At 38.5% G+C, this 17,354-nt stretch overlaps 1 protein-coding gene across 5 annotated transcripts in view; it reads right to left on the reverse strand.

The window, feature by feature from the left end:
- CPEB3 (cytoplasmic polyadenylation element binding protein 3) overlaps positions 1–17,354 on the reverse strand; it is a 94,299-nt gene that overhangs the window by 14,610 nt on the left and 62,335 nt on the right. For 3 of the 5 annotated variants that reach the window (XM_070946570.1, XM_070946572.1, XM_070946568.1), the window contains 3 exons: positions 13,157–13,180; positions 4,876–5,043; positions 2,278–2,367 (listed from right to left, as the gene is read on the reverse strand). In XM_070946570.1, coding sequence (XP_070802671.1) covers positions 2,278–2,367; positions 4,876–5,043; positions 13,157–13,180 — 282 coding nt within the window. The remainder of the gene's footprint in view (positions 1–2,277; positions 2,368–4,875; positions 5,044–13,156; positions 13,181–17,354) is intronic. The other 2 variants (XM_070946573.1, XM_070946569.1) reach the window with 1 other exon arrangement.

A 17,354-nucleotide genomic window follows, 5' to 3' on the forward strand; every position in this document is an offset into this window, starting at 1 on the left:
TGCTACAAGGAACGGATGCAATTTAGGTGAAGAAGAAGCCAAAAGAATAAGGGAAGAAACACCAGAATAGACCAGAGCTTTAGTTTTTTCCAGTTACAATCTGGCTTCAAGTTAGTTGGAATTTTCCTCAAATATAACTGCTGAATGCCTTGTTTTAAACAAATGAACTACTTTATTGCACTGAAGGATAGAGACATTTTGTTTTCAAACACAGAACTACGCAACAGAGAAAAAATTATGAATCATATACAGATAGTACTCACTTAACAACCGATCACTTTAAGACTGTTATGAGAAATCCCCAAAAGTTACTTATGACCCTCCTTGAAGTTAAAACTGCCATCCTCCCCCATCCCACCACAGTCACATAATCTCATTTCAAGTATTTAGCAACCGGTCTGAATTTATAGAGGTTGCAGCATCCTGCAGTCACAAGATTTGCAATGTTTTTTGCCAGTTTTCAGAGAGTGGATTTGCTTAATGACCCCATGGTTCACTTAATGACCACATGATTTGCTTAGCAACTGTGGTGACTCATTTTATGGCCATTGTAAAAACAGTCGTAAAATCAAATCAGGAAATGTGGTGACCCACTTAATGCCTGCAATGAATTGCAATGGAAATTCCAGGCTCAATTGTGGAGACATGTTTCTAGTGTTTATTTTATGAACTTTAAATATGGACACCTAGCAATGAGAATTTTACTGAGGTATTATATAGTGGACTCCTTAGTTGAGGTAATCTCCCATCTAATGCTGAGATCTTGCAATTCTAGGAATTCTAACAGAGTTTCTAATCATTATGTTGTAAGGTGTCTGCTAAAATTCTGACAGCTCAGAAGTCAGTTATAAATAATCTGAAACAGTTGTGACAAAGTGTTTATCACTTTCAGGCAGACATTCATGGGCAACTGGCATGCATTTTGAAAGCTGTTTCTCATATTAGTGCCCTAGCAAAAAATAGAAAAGACTATATCCTTGTCTCCTGCTAAAATATATTTCACCCAAGAATGTTTTTAATAAACACAAGAGAGCACTGATTTAATCTTCCAAAATCCAGGATGCCTTGAGAACTCAGTAATTCTTTATTGGAGTTCTCCTTCCTAAACCAAAGATTATATTAAATGGTATGAAGAAATTCAGTAATGCTATAAGCAGAAAGAAAATTGCACTAAAATGATTTTTCACCAAAGCACAGAAATTCCACTTTGAATATAGAAGTGAAATATGATAAAAATTTAATAAATTGGAAAAACTTATGAAATGCTGCTGCTATGAGTGAAGAATATTCCCTTGTTATTCTTGTATGTTCCGATGCTTCTAAAACATAAAAATGAGGAAGATTTCATAGTGTTTTGGGGAATATAGAAGCTGCTGGCTTTTTCCTCTTCCTGGCACCTGAGCAGAATCTCTATCAGATTATAATCTTTAGCACAAACAGAAAAGGCTAAACTGTTAATGAAAAAAGAATATTAGGAACTGAATGCATATTAGGCCTCTGATAAAATAAAAATAAAACGTTAGCATACTACAAAATAAATTTATAGGTTAATATATTAATAGCTTCATTTAAATAATCAAGGTAGTTTTAACTTTCTCATTCATAGATATTTTATACCTATTGAAAGATACACTTTCATTCTTCATCACAAGTAAATGCACTAGCATTTGCAAAGAAAAATTTAAAGAGTGCTCTAAATATTAAAAGGTTACTGGAATAAATGCAATTGTTTTTAACAGTAATTATTATGTACCATGTTTTTGAGAATTATTTTGACATTATTCTGATAAGGAAATGTTTGGATATTTTAAAAAGGTACAAAAACATTTGTATCCTACACTCTGTGCTCTGATCACACTTTTTCAATAATAGTGAAGAACAGTCAGAATTGTATAGTGTATAATTCTAGGATTGTGGAAAATGGTACTTATTATGATTACAAAGTGTGGTATTGATTGTCCTATCATGAATAATACCAATGTCTTTATGTGAAATTACCCACCCAGTCTGGATAGTTATTATACAAAAGATTCAAATAACTTCTGTGTTGCAGGATATCAAGAAAAATGGTTATGAAACCACAGAAAACACAGTATGATTATGGCTAGAATTTCACTGCAGACATGCAATGGCATATTCAGCCTTAGAAATAGATAACAAAAGTTATAGATGACAAGGAAGATGAAGCCAATATTTCAAACATTGAACAATGTATTTAGAAATGTATTTATACATGGAGAAGAACATTTTCCTGCTTCACAAAACTGATATAATTACCTTTAGGTGGAAAATATGACTTGCTTTCAGCTTTGTGAGGCCAGTCCACCACAAGAGGTCCAAACCTACGAAAGCTAGCAGTGATTTCATCTATAACAAAAGAATAATTAAGATTCATCAGAAATAAAATGAATGATAAAACTATGTAATTTTCCTTAATGGTTCTGATTTTTTAAAGAACAGAAAGTCATCCACTTACAACCATTCATTTAGTGACTGTTTGAAGTTACAGCAATATGAAAAAAGTGACTTAAAACGGTTCCTCACACTTATAAACATCACTGCATCCCCAGAGTCAGTGATCAAAATTTGGGCACTTGACAACTGGCATGATGATGGTTGTAGCATCCCAGGTCATGTGATCACCAATTATTACCTTTCCAGCCAGCTTCTGACAAGCTAAATCAATGGGAGAACCCAGATTTGCTTAATGATCATGTGATTCATTCAAAACTGCAGTGATTAACTTAACAATTGTGGCAAAAAAGCTTGTAAAATCAGGCATGAATCATTTAACATCTGCCTTGCTTAGCAACAGAATTTCTAGTCCCAACTATGGTTGTAAGTCCAGGACTACCTGTATCTCATGTGCCTGAAGTTGAAGTTTTGCAGTTTTGGAACTACAGGTATGCAAAATGTTTTGAGCGTGAAATCCCATGAAATGTTGAGCATTCAGAGCAAAACAGAACAGAATAGAATAGAATATATTCTTTATTAACCAAGTGTGATTGAACAACCAAGGAATTTGTCTCCGGTGCATAAGCTCTCAGTGTGCACACATGCAACAACAAAGGGATGTCATAGATCATAAATCATAAATGAACTGTTTTGAGCATTTTTGAGGTGTTTTGAATTTGAAAAAAGAGCTATTCCAACCCTGAATGTATCAAAGGCAAAAGCAGAAGTGCCTGCCAGCTACCCTAAATATCTGTTGAAAACACCTCCAAAATACTGGAAAAAGTCACTGTGTATTTGAAGCAGTACTTGTACATCAAAACAAGATGTTTCACTATATATATTTCAAAATATTTATATATTTCAAAATATTTCAAAACAAAACCTTATTTGGAATCAAATTTCTTAAATTATTTTTTTACTCTGTGTTAACTTCTTTGTCTTGTCTTGTATCTGTCTAGTTTTTTTGCCTTTTTAAAAAAAATGCAGCAGAAAAAGAACCTGTCAATGAAGCTGAGGGCTACTGACTAATGCTAGTATACTGCTCATATGTAATGTAAATGTAGCTCTAGCTATGGAAAATATCATAGCCTGATATGATAATTTAGTGATGATAATACAGTACCTCTAATTCTTCTAGTATAGATAGTCCTCAACTTACAATCACAATTGACCCCAAATTTCTGTTCCTAAGGGAGACAGTTGTTAAGTGAGTTTTGCTCCATTTTACAACCTTTGTTATAAAATGATTGCAGTTAAGTGAATCACTGCAGTTGTTAAATTAGTAACACGGTTGTTAAGTAAATCTGGCTTCTCCATTTACTTTGCTTGTGAGAAGGTTGCAAAAAGTGATCACATGATCCCAGGACACTCCAATTGTCATAAACATGTGCCAATTGCCAGATATCTGAACTTTGATCACATGACTGTTGGGATTCTGCAATGATTATAAGTGTAAAAATGGTGATAAAGGCACTTTTTTCAGTGCCATTTTAACTTTGAATAGTCACTAAATGAATGGTTGTAAGTCAACCATGTATAATTATAACAAAGAATTTGGATCAAAATAGCTTAAATTGATTTACAGTCCCAATTAGTAATTTCTCCATAGGACAGGGAATATGAAATACTTTTAATTTTTCTTTTATTCATATTGAACCAGTTTAGATAGCAGTACTGTTTTTTTCTGTCTAAGGTATTGAACAGAATTCACTACTGTGTTGGTAACTTAAACGTAGTAAGTAATAGAACTCAGGGAATTTACTGGACTACAGTGTAAACTGCCAAAGTTTAATTGTCACTGGGATGGTGTTATCAACATTATCTTGTCTTCTTCTGTCTCCTCTATTTCTCTGTTTGTATATAGGCAATAGAGAAGGGGAAGAAAGCAGAAGTAGTCAAGATGAATGTGTATACATATTTATTTATTTATTTTATTTTATTTTATTTTATTTCTATACTGCCCTTCTCCTGCGGGACTCAGGGCGGTGTACAGCCAAGATAAAACATTGCATATAAAATTTAAAAACAATTTAAAAAACAATTAAATAATTTCAGCCCAAGATATTAAAAGCAACCCAATTAAAACCGAATTCAATTAAAACTGAGAGGATGGGATCAAGCCAGCCATATATCAAGCCATATATACTGTGTATATGTATATGACTGAATGTATACACATATACACAGGTTTATTTTTTTAAAATGAGTCCCAATCGTTTTTACACCTTTTTATACTTCCATACATTTGCATGTACAAAAGTTCTTCAATTAATAAAATCCATGCACTCAGAATATAAGAGCTCACTCTGTTAATCTGTTTTTTAAAGAAATGAAAGGCCACTATAATGCTGAGCCTTACCTGTCAGTAATTTTTAAAGGGCAAAAAATCCCTATACCCTTCCTCCCACCATTCCACTGTACCTTCATCAATGTCAGGAGGCAGACCTCCAACAAACACCTTCCTAGAATAGCGTTCGACTCTTTCACCATTCTGACAACGGGTTGGAGAGTTGAGACCTGATGATAAAGACTGGTCACCATGACTGTCATCCAGAAAGCCATCTTCAAAAGGAAACAGTGAAGATCGACCTGTGAAATATGTTACAGTGGCTTAAAAATCAGACATTTACACATCTGATTCAAATATGTATAGACGCGCTCCATTAATAAATCTACATAGCTTAACATGCAAATCATTATTTTCCTTCAATATTTTAAATTTTTCATATCATATTCTACATACAAATATATTTTCAAGTAAATTAGGAGAGTTTGAATTCTGGATCTTCAATCACTCAAACAGAATGTCATTAGCTTCTGAGGATGGGCTACAAGCATACATTCCTAATATTCATGTTAACTAAACAAGTAGAGATAAATTCACATGCTATACCTCCAATCAATTTGTGTTTACTTGTGGTTTGGCATACTCTCCAGTCCTATATATGGAAAACCATAATCCTGATGCAAACATAGTCTAGAAACTTTTCTAGGGATGGCTAGCTTGAACAGTTGCCCAGAGGATATTATTAAGCGCCTATTCTCTCCTGCTCAGCATATACTTGCAAATTGCCAAAGTGAATTCAAAAGTTAATTTTAGTCACCTTGGAAAAGAAGAGTTATCAGAAACTAGTAACATATTTTGCTTACTGAACCTACGTGCCCGCAAAATCATCTTATAATTCACAAGTTTCTCCCTCTCAACACAGTCATTTTCATTAGAACATAAGCCTAAAAGCAGATCTGTCACATTTAATGTTCTTTATCTAATACTCAGATTATAAAGATTATAAAAATCCAATATGAAATATTAATATGTTCCATCATTTAGAATATCTATGACTCACACAGCGTCCATAAATCTTTCTCACTGTTGTGCAATATGTTTTAAGCGTAACTAATTTAAATGAAAACCTGAACAATTTTGTACATTTCCCTTTTTAATTAAGGTGCTTGTTTCAAAATAAATTTGACCACATAATAAACTTTCTTTCCTGAAGCCAACAGAATAAAATACAAGCACAAGCAAATAATGCCAAGTTCTTCTAATTCTCTTTTTCTCTTTGTGTGTCTATGTATCCATGCATATATTTATGCAAATATTATGGACTGCAATACGTTATAAGTGATAGCATCTAGAAATCTTGGCTTATATTGAAAAAGCTAAGCAAGATGACAATATTTGGATAGGAGACCAACTAGAAATCCCAGGGTTTAGACCACGGGTGTCAAACTCAATTTCATTGAGGGCCACATCAGGGATGTGGTTGACTTTGGGGGGCCGGGCCGGTTTGGCCAACTGGGTGGGCGTGGCCATCTTGCCGCCACTCACTGGGCATGGCGGAATGGGTGGACATGGCCAGCTGGGTGGGTGTGGCCAGCTTGATGCCACTCCCCAAACTGCTGGCATGTTTCATCTTTCATTGGGTAGACCAGGCTGAAGCCACACTAGCCCGATGTTTCCTCTTCGTATTGGGTAGACCGGGCGAAGCGAAGCGGCTGGTCCCTTATATTTTCCAGGACGGTCCCATGGACCGGATTTGACCACATTACGGGCTGGATCCGGCCCACCGGTCTTGAGTTTGACACCCCTGGCTTAGACTAAATAGTGAAAGCAGCATCAAATCAATTCAACATTATTGTCAAGAAAAGAACCTTTATATCTTTCTATAGCTACTCGCTCAGCTCAAATGAGATTTACATTTTTGGCAAGAACCTAAGGGATTTCCTATAAGGAAGTTTTTTCTTCCACTATTCGGCCCTGAAATCTATATTTGGCTCTGAATTGTAAAAAGCCTTTTCAAAGGATTAGTGTCTCTCCTAAAAAGATGATCACCCGGTTTGGAGAAATTCTCCATTGCATAACAAGCACCCACATTCCATCCCAGGTTCAATAAAACTCCTGGGGAATAATGCGGGGCCAGTTATTCAGTGGAGAATTGCTCCAAACTGGGTCCTATTTCATTTGTTTAAGAGAGACACTGATTTTCTTGAAAAAGGCTTTTCAGTAACTTGGGTGACTGCTGGCTGCTATGGTAAGAATGGAGCAGGAAACTCCTTCAATAAAACTCTTTATGTTAAATTATATTAGATTCCAAATCTACACCACAGTATTCCAGCCCCTATTCTCATGTCACTTGTGCTTAGAAGAAATTATCCTAAACACCTAGAAAGTTGTTAGATACAACATTGGTTAATTTGACTTCCACATTCAAGTACTATGCAGATATGCAAGTCACTTGGCAAGTTCAAGTATCTTTCAAGATGAAAATATTGTTCTGAAAAAGTAGAACCAAATTCTCTTATCATTCACTAGTTAATAGTGGCTCAAGATACTAGTATTCATTTTTTAGCAACTACTATAATGTTAATATAAATAATATTATGAACAGAACATTTTATAAATGATAAGAAGAAACATTTCAAAACAAACCAATGTATGTAAGTCTGGGCCAGTTGGCTCTAGTGGTTAGGGTGCTGACCTAGAAACCAGGAGACTGTGAGTTCTAGTGCTGCCTTAGTCATGAAAAACTAGCTGCGTGACTTTGGGTCAGTCACTCTCTCTTACCCACCCCCCTCACAGAATTATTGTTATGGAGAAAATAGGAAGAGGAAAGTGTATTAGGTATGTTTGTTGCTTTGAGCTATTTATAAAAAATAAATAAAGTCAGGATAAAAGGATTAAGCATTTTTTTAAAAAAATATTTCATATATATTTCATATATTTGTTTATAAATATATACTAATGTGTTTACATGACCTAATCTTGGTACAAGGGAAAGGACCTTTCTCCTGATGCCCGCTTACAGAAATAAAATTTGCTTCTTCTACAAAAGATCAAAGCTTGTTTTTGTTACCAAAAAGTGTCCAACTGGTAAAGAAGAAAACAAGACTTCTAAAATAGATTAACAGCGAAGGACTGGCCTGCAGTTCTTCTCCCAAGCTCCCTTTTCGCTGGCAGAAGAACCGCGGGCATTCGTTCGCTGTTTCCAGGGCGGCCCTGCGGGCCAGATCTAAGCACCACATGGGCTAAATACGGCCCCCAGGCCTTGAGTTTGACACCCCTTTTAGATGGAATCATTCCCTTTTGTTTTTTTTCAGGTTTTGCTGGCAGAGGGTTGCAGGAGGCCGTCGCAGTCGAAAGCAGAACTCAAACACTCATTTTCACTGGCAGAGCACTCGGGCCACCACCTGCGCCCCTGAAACAAGTGATGTTGAGCTGGCCACCCCCCCATGGCCACACCCCCATGGCCCCCCAATGTCAAACACAACCCCAATATGGCCCTCAATGAAATTGAGTTTGATACCTCTGATCTAAAATCTTAGACTCTAAACAAGGGCCCACAACACTGGCTACCAGGCTAAGGAGACATGCTAAAGAAACAAAGGCCAAGAAGATAAATGTCTTGTTCTCCAAAGAACCATCCAAGGTGTCCTCCCAATTGCAGTGCAACAACACAGCAACAGCAGAGCTACCAACAGCAGATACTGAATAGTACTGGAAGAATATAGCAGAGAAAGAGGAGACACATTAACACCAGTGAGGTGGCTGCAGGACTTGAGAATAGACCACAGAAATCCTCCAGAATAGGAACCAGTCACTATCACAGTAGCAGACTCTAAAAGTGGATCAAGAACATGAAGAGCTGGACAGCACTTGGCCCAAAGCTGATCCACACCTTCAGACTAAAGAGACTAACAGCAATGAATGAATACCTAACAGTACAGTTGAACCAGTTATTAGGAGCTGGCTTCCACCCAGACTGGTCAACACAAGGAAGGACAGTATTGATCATGAAAAATCCCCATAAGCGAACAGCACCCTTCCAATGAGCAGCTGATAACATACTTTCCCACAACATAGAAAGTCCTATTAGACATCATAGCTGTCAAGCCACAGGATCATATGAGCTAATACTTGAGCACAACTCAGTAGGTATAATAAACAATACCTGAGACTCAAAACTACAATTGGTCATAGACAGAACAGTCACCCGAGACTCAAGATGGACCATCAAGAGATGGCTGGCACTGAGAAATCCTATCAGTAGCTGGAAAAGGCCAAACTAAAAGACAGCACTGAGGGACTGATCATAGCAGTACAAGACCAGCACTATGCACCAGTTCCATAGAAGCAGAGGTCTACCATACTAGATAGGACCCAAAGTACAGATTGAGAAGTACAGACACAATCCAATGCAAGGTGTCAGGGTGAAAAGTGCAGGCAGGATATACTGAATGGCATAATCAAGTAGCAAGCACTATAGTATGTAAAGAAACTATGCACCATGTGTAGACAAGACCCTCAAATCCAGATGGGAGATTCCTTAGACAGTCATGGAGAATAATAGGACTAAGATCCTGTGGGAGTTCCAAATCCAGATGGATAGGAAGGTACTGACTATCAACCAGATATCGGGGCAATAGACAAGGACCAGAAGACAGAAGATAGTGATGGTGATAGATGATGGTTGATATAACAGAGCCAAACGATTGAAACAACAGGAAGAAGTGTGAGAAACTGGAAAAATACCAGGGCCTGAAGGTGGAACTGGAGAAGATGTGGAAAGTAAAGGCCAAAGTGGTCCCAGTGTAGTAGGATCACTTGGGGGTTGTGACTCCTAAGCCGGGACAGTAACTCTGAAAGATTCCAGGAACAACATCAGAGATCTCTGTCTAGAAGACTGCAATACTAGGAAGAGCTGTCCAATATTAGGCAGAAACCCAGCTGGATGACTTTGGGCCAGTCACTCTGTCTCAGCCCTGGGAAGGAAGCAATGGCAAATCACTTCTGAAAAATCTTGCCAAGAAAATTGCAGGGAATTGTCCAAGCAGTCACCAGGAATAAAAACAACCCAACCCTGACTCAAAGTGACCAAACCCGAATTGCCTTTTTTCTTTTAGGATACAAAGCAACAATTGTAAAAAAACATTCCCAAACAGTCATGGCCTAACTTTCACTTGGTTACAGAACAGACAGGCTCCAGGTATTTTAAATTATGTATCTTTTTCACTCAGTACAATAAATTAGAATTATGGTAGTTGCAACCCAATAATCTAGAAGGCTTGAGATAAAGAATCTAGAATGGATAGTCTTAACCATTTGTAATGATTTTATATTCTTTTTTAATGTTAGTATACATTTAGTAGGTTTGCAGGTCATTAGTTCTTTGCATAGAATATTTCCCCGTTTCCTGAATCAACTAATATTCAATTTCTTTTGGCAACATTGTAGACCATGTTTACTTTAACTCCACAATTCTTGTTAAGTCACATATTAACAAATAGTAAAATAATTTTGTTACATAATTACCAATTAAAATAAAAAAGGACAGTTGTCTAATAACAAAAGAAGGGGGGGGGAGATTTAGATTTAAACAACTTATATCTAAATTCACTTATTAGTGACAATGCATGCCTGGCATTTTTCTACCCTGAGACTGGCAAAAGATAGGCAAAAGAAAACCAGAACTCAGAAAATCAGGTAGCCTTATCTATTCTATAAGAAAAATATGTTAGTTAACTTTATTAGTAATTTTAATTCATCAAATAAAAATTTTACCTACTTTAGCCAAAGGATCAAACTGCAAATATGTTTAGATTCTGCAGTAATCAGCTTCCAGCACAATCAATTCATTAATCTTCATTGATTTCTAATTGAGGATATTATCATCAAAATGCAACTGTGCATCAAGAAACAATCTGCAAAGGCATTGGTTCTAGGCTCTTTTCCTTTTCTTAGTTTTATCGTCAGCAATGAGCAGAAACAAATAGAAGCGCATTCATGATGGTAAAACAATTGCTCTGAAGAAATTTTCCAAAATCAACATCCTGACAGGGAAAGAGAATTCTTTTCAAGTTGAATGCTGCAACTGATGTTGGCAGCATAAAAAAAAAAGGGGGGGGGGTAGAGCCAGTGTAGAAAAATAGAGTCAAAATAGAATGGATAATAGATACTATTATTATCTTCAAAATTATTTTAATCATCTGTATGTATTACACTTATTTCTGCTAGTATCAACATTATGTCAGTACTTTTCATTATCAGCAGACTATCATCATTATCATCAGCAGCAGTATTAATACTCATTTAAAAATCATAGCAATGTATATTTCTCTGTCTGTAACAGAGGAAGCACTCTGTTTTATTGTCTTATTGAAAGGAAGCACAACTAACTTGTTGCAAATTAGATTATTTGATTTTTTGGAGGATATCCTTTAAACATTAAGGGCTTAATTACTGAGAGAGATTTTAAAATACGTAACTTCAAGCCATCCAAATTCAGCAGCAAATTGCAAACTGATCTTGACAAGTTCCAATATGTTAATTCTGACTGGTTTATTTGAGGAGTCAAATTCAGTTACTTGCCTAGAATAAAAAATTATCCCAACTAAACTGAACGATACAAAGTGACCACCATTATGTTCTATTCAGAAAAAATAAGCACATTGGTGCTGGTGCTCTCCAGATGCTTTGGACACAACTCCTAAAATCCATTATCCTAGCTATCCTGGGAAATGCTAGTGGGAGATGAAACAGAAAGAGTTTAAGAGCACCAGCTTGCCTATCTTTCCTCTATCACCTCCCAACGTTGGCAATGTTTACCCTGGCCAGAGGACAGTGGCATGGCTTATACTACTGTTCTAGAATCTATAGGACGACACTGGTAATAAGAGCAACAGAACGAAGACATGCCAGGCTCGCAAAGTCGGGAAAGCTTTGGCTTTAGCATCCAGCTCATTAAGATGAGAAAAAGAACAGCTTCAGATCTTGCTTCTGAACTCTGACAAAGGGGCAGCATGTCATCAAGCAAGGAAAACAAACAGCATGGCAATCTCATGCTATAGTGGAACTAATATACAATAAGCATTATACTGGCAGATTACCAACTGATGCAAAGAATTGCTAAGTGGGTGAGGAAAACATTAAGACAACCCCTCCCCCCATTATTTCCTTTCACCTGATTTTTTTTTTAAAGGTAAATTTTAATGGTGCTGCAGCCTGCAATCATAAAAAACAATGGAGCAGAAAGGTAAAACTGGTAATAATGTGAGGTGTGGAATTAGAGTATGGTCAACAGTATTTATTATCCAATTTTAAAATCACAAACTTTGTCCTGTGTAGTTGCAGCATGCATATATTGGGTTGTACAGAATATGAAGAAAATATATTTTAAAGAATAGATCTGAAATTACACTTCTAGAAATTTTTTCTTTGTAATTTAAAAATTTAATTCAACCTCTGTTCCAGGTCTGCAAAAAGCAAAAGCCAGCTTGATTTAAAAGTCTCAAAATATCTTTAAATCCAAATATTATAAGCCCCTAAAATGTACTAGATCTGAATTTTAATTTAAAATAAAACAAGTTAAAGATTTTTTAAACATCCCTCATTCACAGGTATTTATGTTTAGATAATTAATTTTAATATATTTTATTAAAATTACAATGTAATTTATTGTAATATAAATTGGAATTGTAGTGAGGAAAAAGATACTTCCCCCACTCCAGTCATTTCCAGGGTAAGGAGTTTTGCTAGTGGCATTTGCCTTTTGAGCAAAATCTATGATTTCATATTAATATGGGCTGCATTTTTATCATCTACATCAAATAGATTTCAAGAAAAAAAATTGATAAATGAAAATAGGCAATGTTCCATCCTCTGAAACCACATTGATCTATTTCATATCTTTTAGGGAGGTCGAAGACTGCTAATAAAATCATCTGCTGTTTGACTTTAAGCTTGCCCAAGCATATGTCAGGATATTTCTTGTAAGCATTTATTGCAGATTCCTGGAATAGTCTATTTAAACACATTTTTATTTTATTTTAATTTATTTTATTTAAACACAGAGAGCATAAAGCTTACCTATATGTTTTATCAGGTTTTAAAAATAAAGAAAAACTGCATGCTTACTATTGGAATATATTAATATTGCATTTTTTTTTCCCTTAAGCAGATAAAGCCAATTATCCTTTCTACTCCTACCAGTTTTAGCTTTTAATAGCAGTGAAGTTCTCTTTCAATACTCTCATTTCATTATGTTCATGTAATTGCAAAGCTACTGAGCAGGATAAAGACCAGTATCATTGTTATGGGATGAGAAAAGCAATTCTTGTCTTTTACAAAAATATACAGCTATTTATTCTGTAATTTGTTGCTCTCATGATCATATCTGATGAAGCATTCAAAAGAAAAAATTACCTCGTCTCCGCCCATAGCTCCTGGCTGCATGTAAATAAAAAAAATACAATAGGTATTGGCATAAGAAGAATTATTATATTTATAATTTTCTGCAAATCTCAACTTTGAACAAAATAATTCAGATATTTTAAACGTGGATCAAGCATATGAAATATAGCCAAATGCACAATTCTAGATATATAAAATACATGGGCAAAATATATTTGATACTAAAGAACTTATTGTAAAAGGCACCTAGATGAGAGTACTATTTTTTATAAAAAACAAAAGCAATTATTTAATTGTAATCATTTTAAAAAATCATTTTGTTTAATAAATCAATTTATATAGCATTCTTTAGATCAAGTCATATTAGTTTAAATGGCTAAATATATAACTGAAAATGCAATAAATTAAATATATAGTATTCACTATCAAAACTAATATCCTTATAATCTTGATCATACAACTTCATTCTGAAATTCCAATTTTATCAAACACTCAAAGCAATTTTACATACTGGCAAATAGAATGTAATCTGAGAACATAAAAATTGAACCATAAAGATGTACAAATATATTATATTATATAATATATTATATTATATATTATATTATTTCAAATATAATTGTAACTATTAAAGCACATCTAAACTTATTTCTTATCTCACTACAACAGTAAATGGTAATATTTCCATTTTCTGAAATGATTCAGAATTCAATAATTCTTTGCCTTTTTTGTATGTTCTGCTACTTCTTCCATTGAATGAGTACAGGCTGGGTAAGAAATATGCATTTAGATTTTGAACCAAAAAAGATTTTAGGTACAGGACAGTGGTGGGTTCCAATCGGTGTTACTACCGGTTCTCTTCGTGCACGCGCTTTGCTTGCACGCGCACCAAACTTGCACTCTGCGCAAGCGTGTTAGGTTTTTGGCCAGCTGAGGTACGGCAATCCACTCTGCCGCGCCTATCAGAAATAAAGGTAGGAATAAAGTGGAGGAGAAGGTGCGTATCAGGTAAGACCAATGCCCCTTCTCCATAGTGGTGGATGGGACATACCAAAGCTGGCTGTCCTATGGGTGGGCTGCAGTCTGGTCCAAAGTCCCCTCCTCTGTATGAAGCACTTGACAGCCAAATGCCGCCTCCACCAAGGCAAAGATGTCCAATTTATAGTTCTTGATGAATGGGGAAGGAGAAGACCAAGTTGCCGCTCAATAGACCTCCTTTATAGAGGCCTGCGTTGCCCACGCCGCAGTCGTAGCTGTGCTCTGGGTGGAGTGTGCAGTTATCCGGGAAAGTTTCAGAAGGGCCTGCAGTTCATAGGCCTTAGCAATGGTCGACCTAAGCAATCGTCCCACCATGGAAGGGGTGTCCCTGTTGCCCAATGTGGCCAGCTGGAATGAGACAAACAGGGACTCTGACTTCCTCAGTTCAGTAGTCCATTTGACATAGATGCAGAGGGCCCTCCTCATGTCCAAGGTGTGCCACCTTTTCTCCAAAGGGTGGACTGGGTGAGGGCAGAAGTTAGGCAATATCAGTTCCTGAACCCTGTGGAACCAGGTGTTCACCTTGGGTATGAAGGAGGGGTCCAGCCATAAAGTCACTCTATTTGTGTGAAAGACACACAGGTCCTGTCTGATTGACAGAGCGGCCAGCTCAGACACCCTCCTGGCAGATATAATCGCCATCTTACATGTCAGGCAGCGCAGGCTGGCCGATCTCAATGGCTCACAAGGGCCCCTGGTGAGGGAGTTCAAGACCCTAGACAGGTCCCATGTAGAGTACCTGTGCACTACAGGGGGACATAGATTGGTTGCACCTCTGAGGAATCTCCAGACTGTGGGATGCTGCGCAAGAGACTCCAGCGATCCACACGTCAACACCGAGGATAGTGCTGCCACCTGCCTCCTGATGGTATTGGGCAACAGCCCTTTATCTAGTCCATCCTGGAGAAATTCCAGGATTTGGGCTATTGTCACCTCCGTGGGAGAAATACTTGTCTTGGCACACCAGGTACAAAAGGCCCTCCAAGTGGCATTCTATATACATTCAGTGGAGGGTCTCCTGGAGGCTTAAATTGTTTTGATGACCCTGGAAGAAAATTTGTCCTCCCTCAGAGCGCTCCATTCAAGCGCCAGGCGATCAGATGGAGCTACTGTGGGTCCAGGCGGACCAATGCCCCCTGGCTGAGTGAGGCCTCACTCTGAGGGATCCTCCAAGGTCGAACCACCGAGAGGTTTATGTAGTCTGCAAACCAAGGCCTTCTGGGTCAGTGTAGTGCCAGAAATATAACCTCCTCCAGGATCTTCCGTATCACCCTTGGAATAAGGGGAAGAGGAGGGAAGGCATACAATAACCCCGGAGGCCACAGGCTGTGGAGAGCATCGACTCCCTCCACCCCTGGGGCCGGGAACCTGATGTAAAATCTTGGTAGTTGAGAATTGTCTGGGGTGGCAAACATATCTGCCTCCAGGAGGCCAAAACGGTCCATCAGTTCCTGCAAGAGGGATGGGTGAAGGCACCACTCTGCATGGTCGATGGATGCTCTGCTGAGCCAGTCCACCAGCATGTTTGACACCCCAGAGATGTGCTCCGCTGTGACGGATAACAGGTGCCCAGAGGCCCAGCCGCTTGCCTCCAGCACGAGGGACCTGGAGCAGGTACCCCCAACGATTGACATGCGCCTTTGCAGCCACGTTGTCTGTCAGCACTAATATGTGTTTGTCAGAGACCGACTTCTGGAAGTGGCGGAGGGCAAGGTAAACCACCCTGAGCTCCAGGCAGTTGATGTTTAGGGTCCGGTCCGTCTAGCTCCACTGCCCCTGAGCCATCTGCAATTGGAGATGAGTCCCCCCAGCCGAAGAGGCTGGCGTCCATCATGACAGTGAGGTGCTCTGGTTCCTTGAACTGGCAACCCTTGGTGATGGCAGGGGACATTCACCAGTTGAGGAACTGGATAACCTCCTTCGGGACGCGGACCTTAGCCGGTGAGCTACTCCTGCCTGACCTCTGGAAAGGTAAAAGAAACCACTGAAGATCTCTAGAGTGCAGGCATGCCCACAAAATGATGGAGATAGTGGACACAATTTTTCCTAGCAGCTGGGAGAGTAGGGCCAAGGATACTGTTCTCTCTGTCTGGACTCAGCCTGCTAAGTCCCTGAGGCTGGTCTGCCTTTCCTGGGACAGATACATCTTGCACTCACTAGTATCTATAATTGCTGGAGCAGTCTGCAGATACACTGCAAATGACTCTTCTCCATATTAATGGAGAACCCGTGGTGTTGTAGTACCATGTTTCCCTGAAAATAAGACCCTGTCTTATATTTTTTTGAACCCCGAAATAAGCGCTTGGCCTTATTTTTGGGGAGGTCTTATTATTTTGGGGCGCGTGGAGGAAACCAGAGGAAATGGTGGGGACTGGCTGCGCATGTGTTAAAATATTTTTGGGGAACGCTTATTTTCAGGGGGGGGGGCTTATTTTATTGCATGCATTCAAAAGCCTGTTGGGCTTATTATTAGTGGATGTCTTATTTTAGGGGAAACAGGTTACCTGGATAGTGACCCGTAGGTCCTCCCATGCCTGGAGGCCAGAGGAGGACTGGATCAGGATATTGTCCAGGTAGCACTGGACACACACGGGGAGGGACTGAAGATGAGCCACCAAGGCCGCCAATAATTTAGTAAACACCCTTGGTGCTGACAAAAACTGAATGGCAGGGCCCTATATTGGTAATGAGGCCCATGAAATGAAACCGGAGATATTGCTGCTGTAGTGGCAAAATGGGCACATGAAGATACGCCACGGTTAAGTCAATGGATGTGAGGAAGTCGCCCTCCCAAACACCCCCCAGAATTGATTGAAGTGACTGCATCTTGAACCATCGGTATATAAGATGGCGGTTCAAATTCTTGAGGTCCAGAATAGCTCTCCAATCCCCCAAGGGCTTGGAGATCACAAACAGGATCCAATAAAAGCCCTGCCCCTGCTGGTCCTCTGGGATCTGCTGGATTGCTTGAATATCCAGCATATGTTGTATGGCCAATTCCATGAGGGCCTTCCTTGCAGGATCTTTTGACACGGGGCAGCGGATAAAGAACCTCGGGGATGTGGAGAGAAATTCTAGGGAGACGCCTGACCTCACTGTCTCCCTAATCCAAGCGTCCGATGTAATCTCCTCCCATCGGTTGGCAAAAAGGGTCAGGCGACCCCCCCAATGG

This window comes from Pituophis catenifer, unplaced genomic scaffold, assembly GCF_029215685.1.
Source record: "Pituophis catenifer annectens isolate HBS135680 unplaced genomic scaffold, rPitCat1.0.hap2 SCAF_6, whole genome shotgun sequence".
NCBI lineage: Eukaryota > Metazoa > Chordata > Lepidosauria > Squamata > Colubridae > Pituophis > Pituophis catenifer.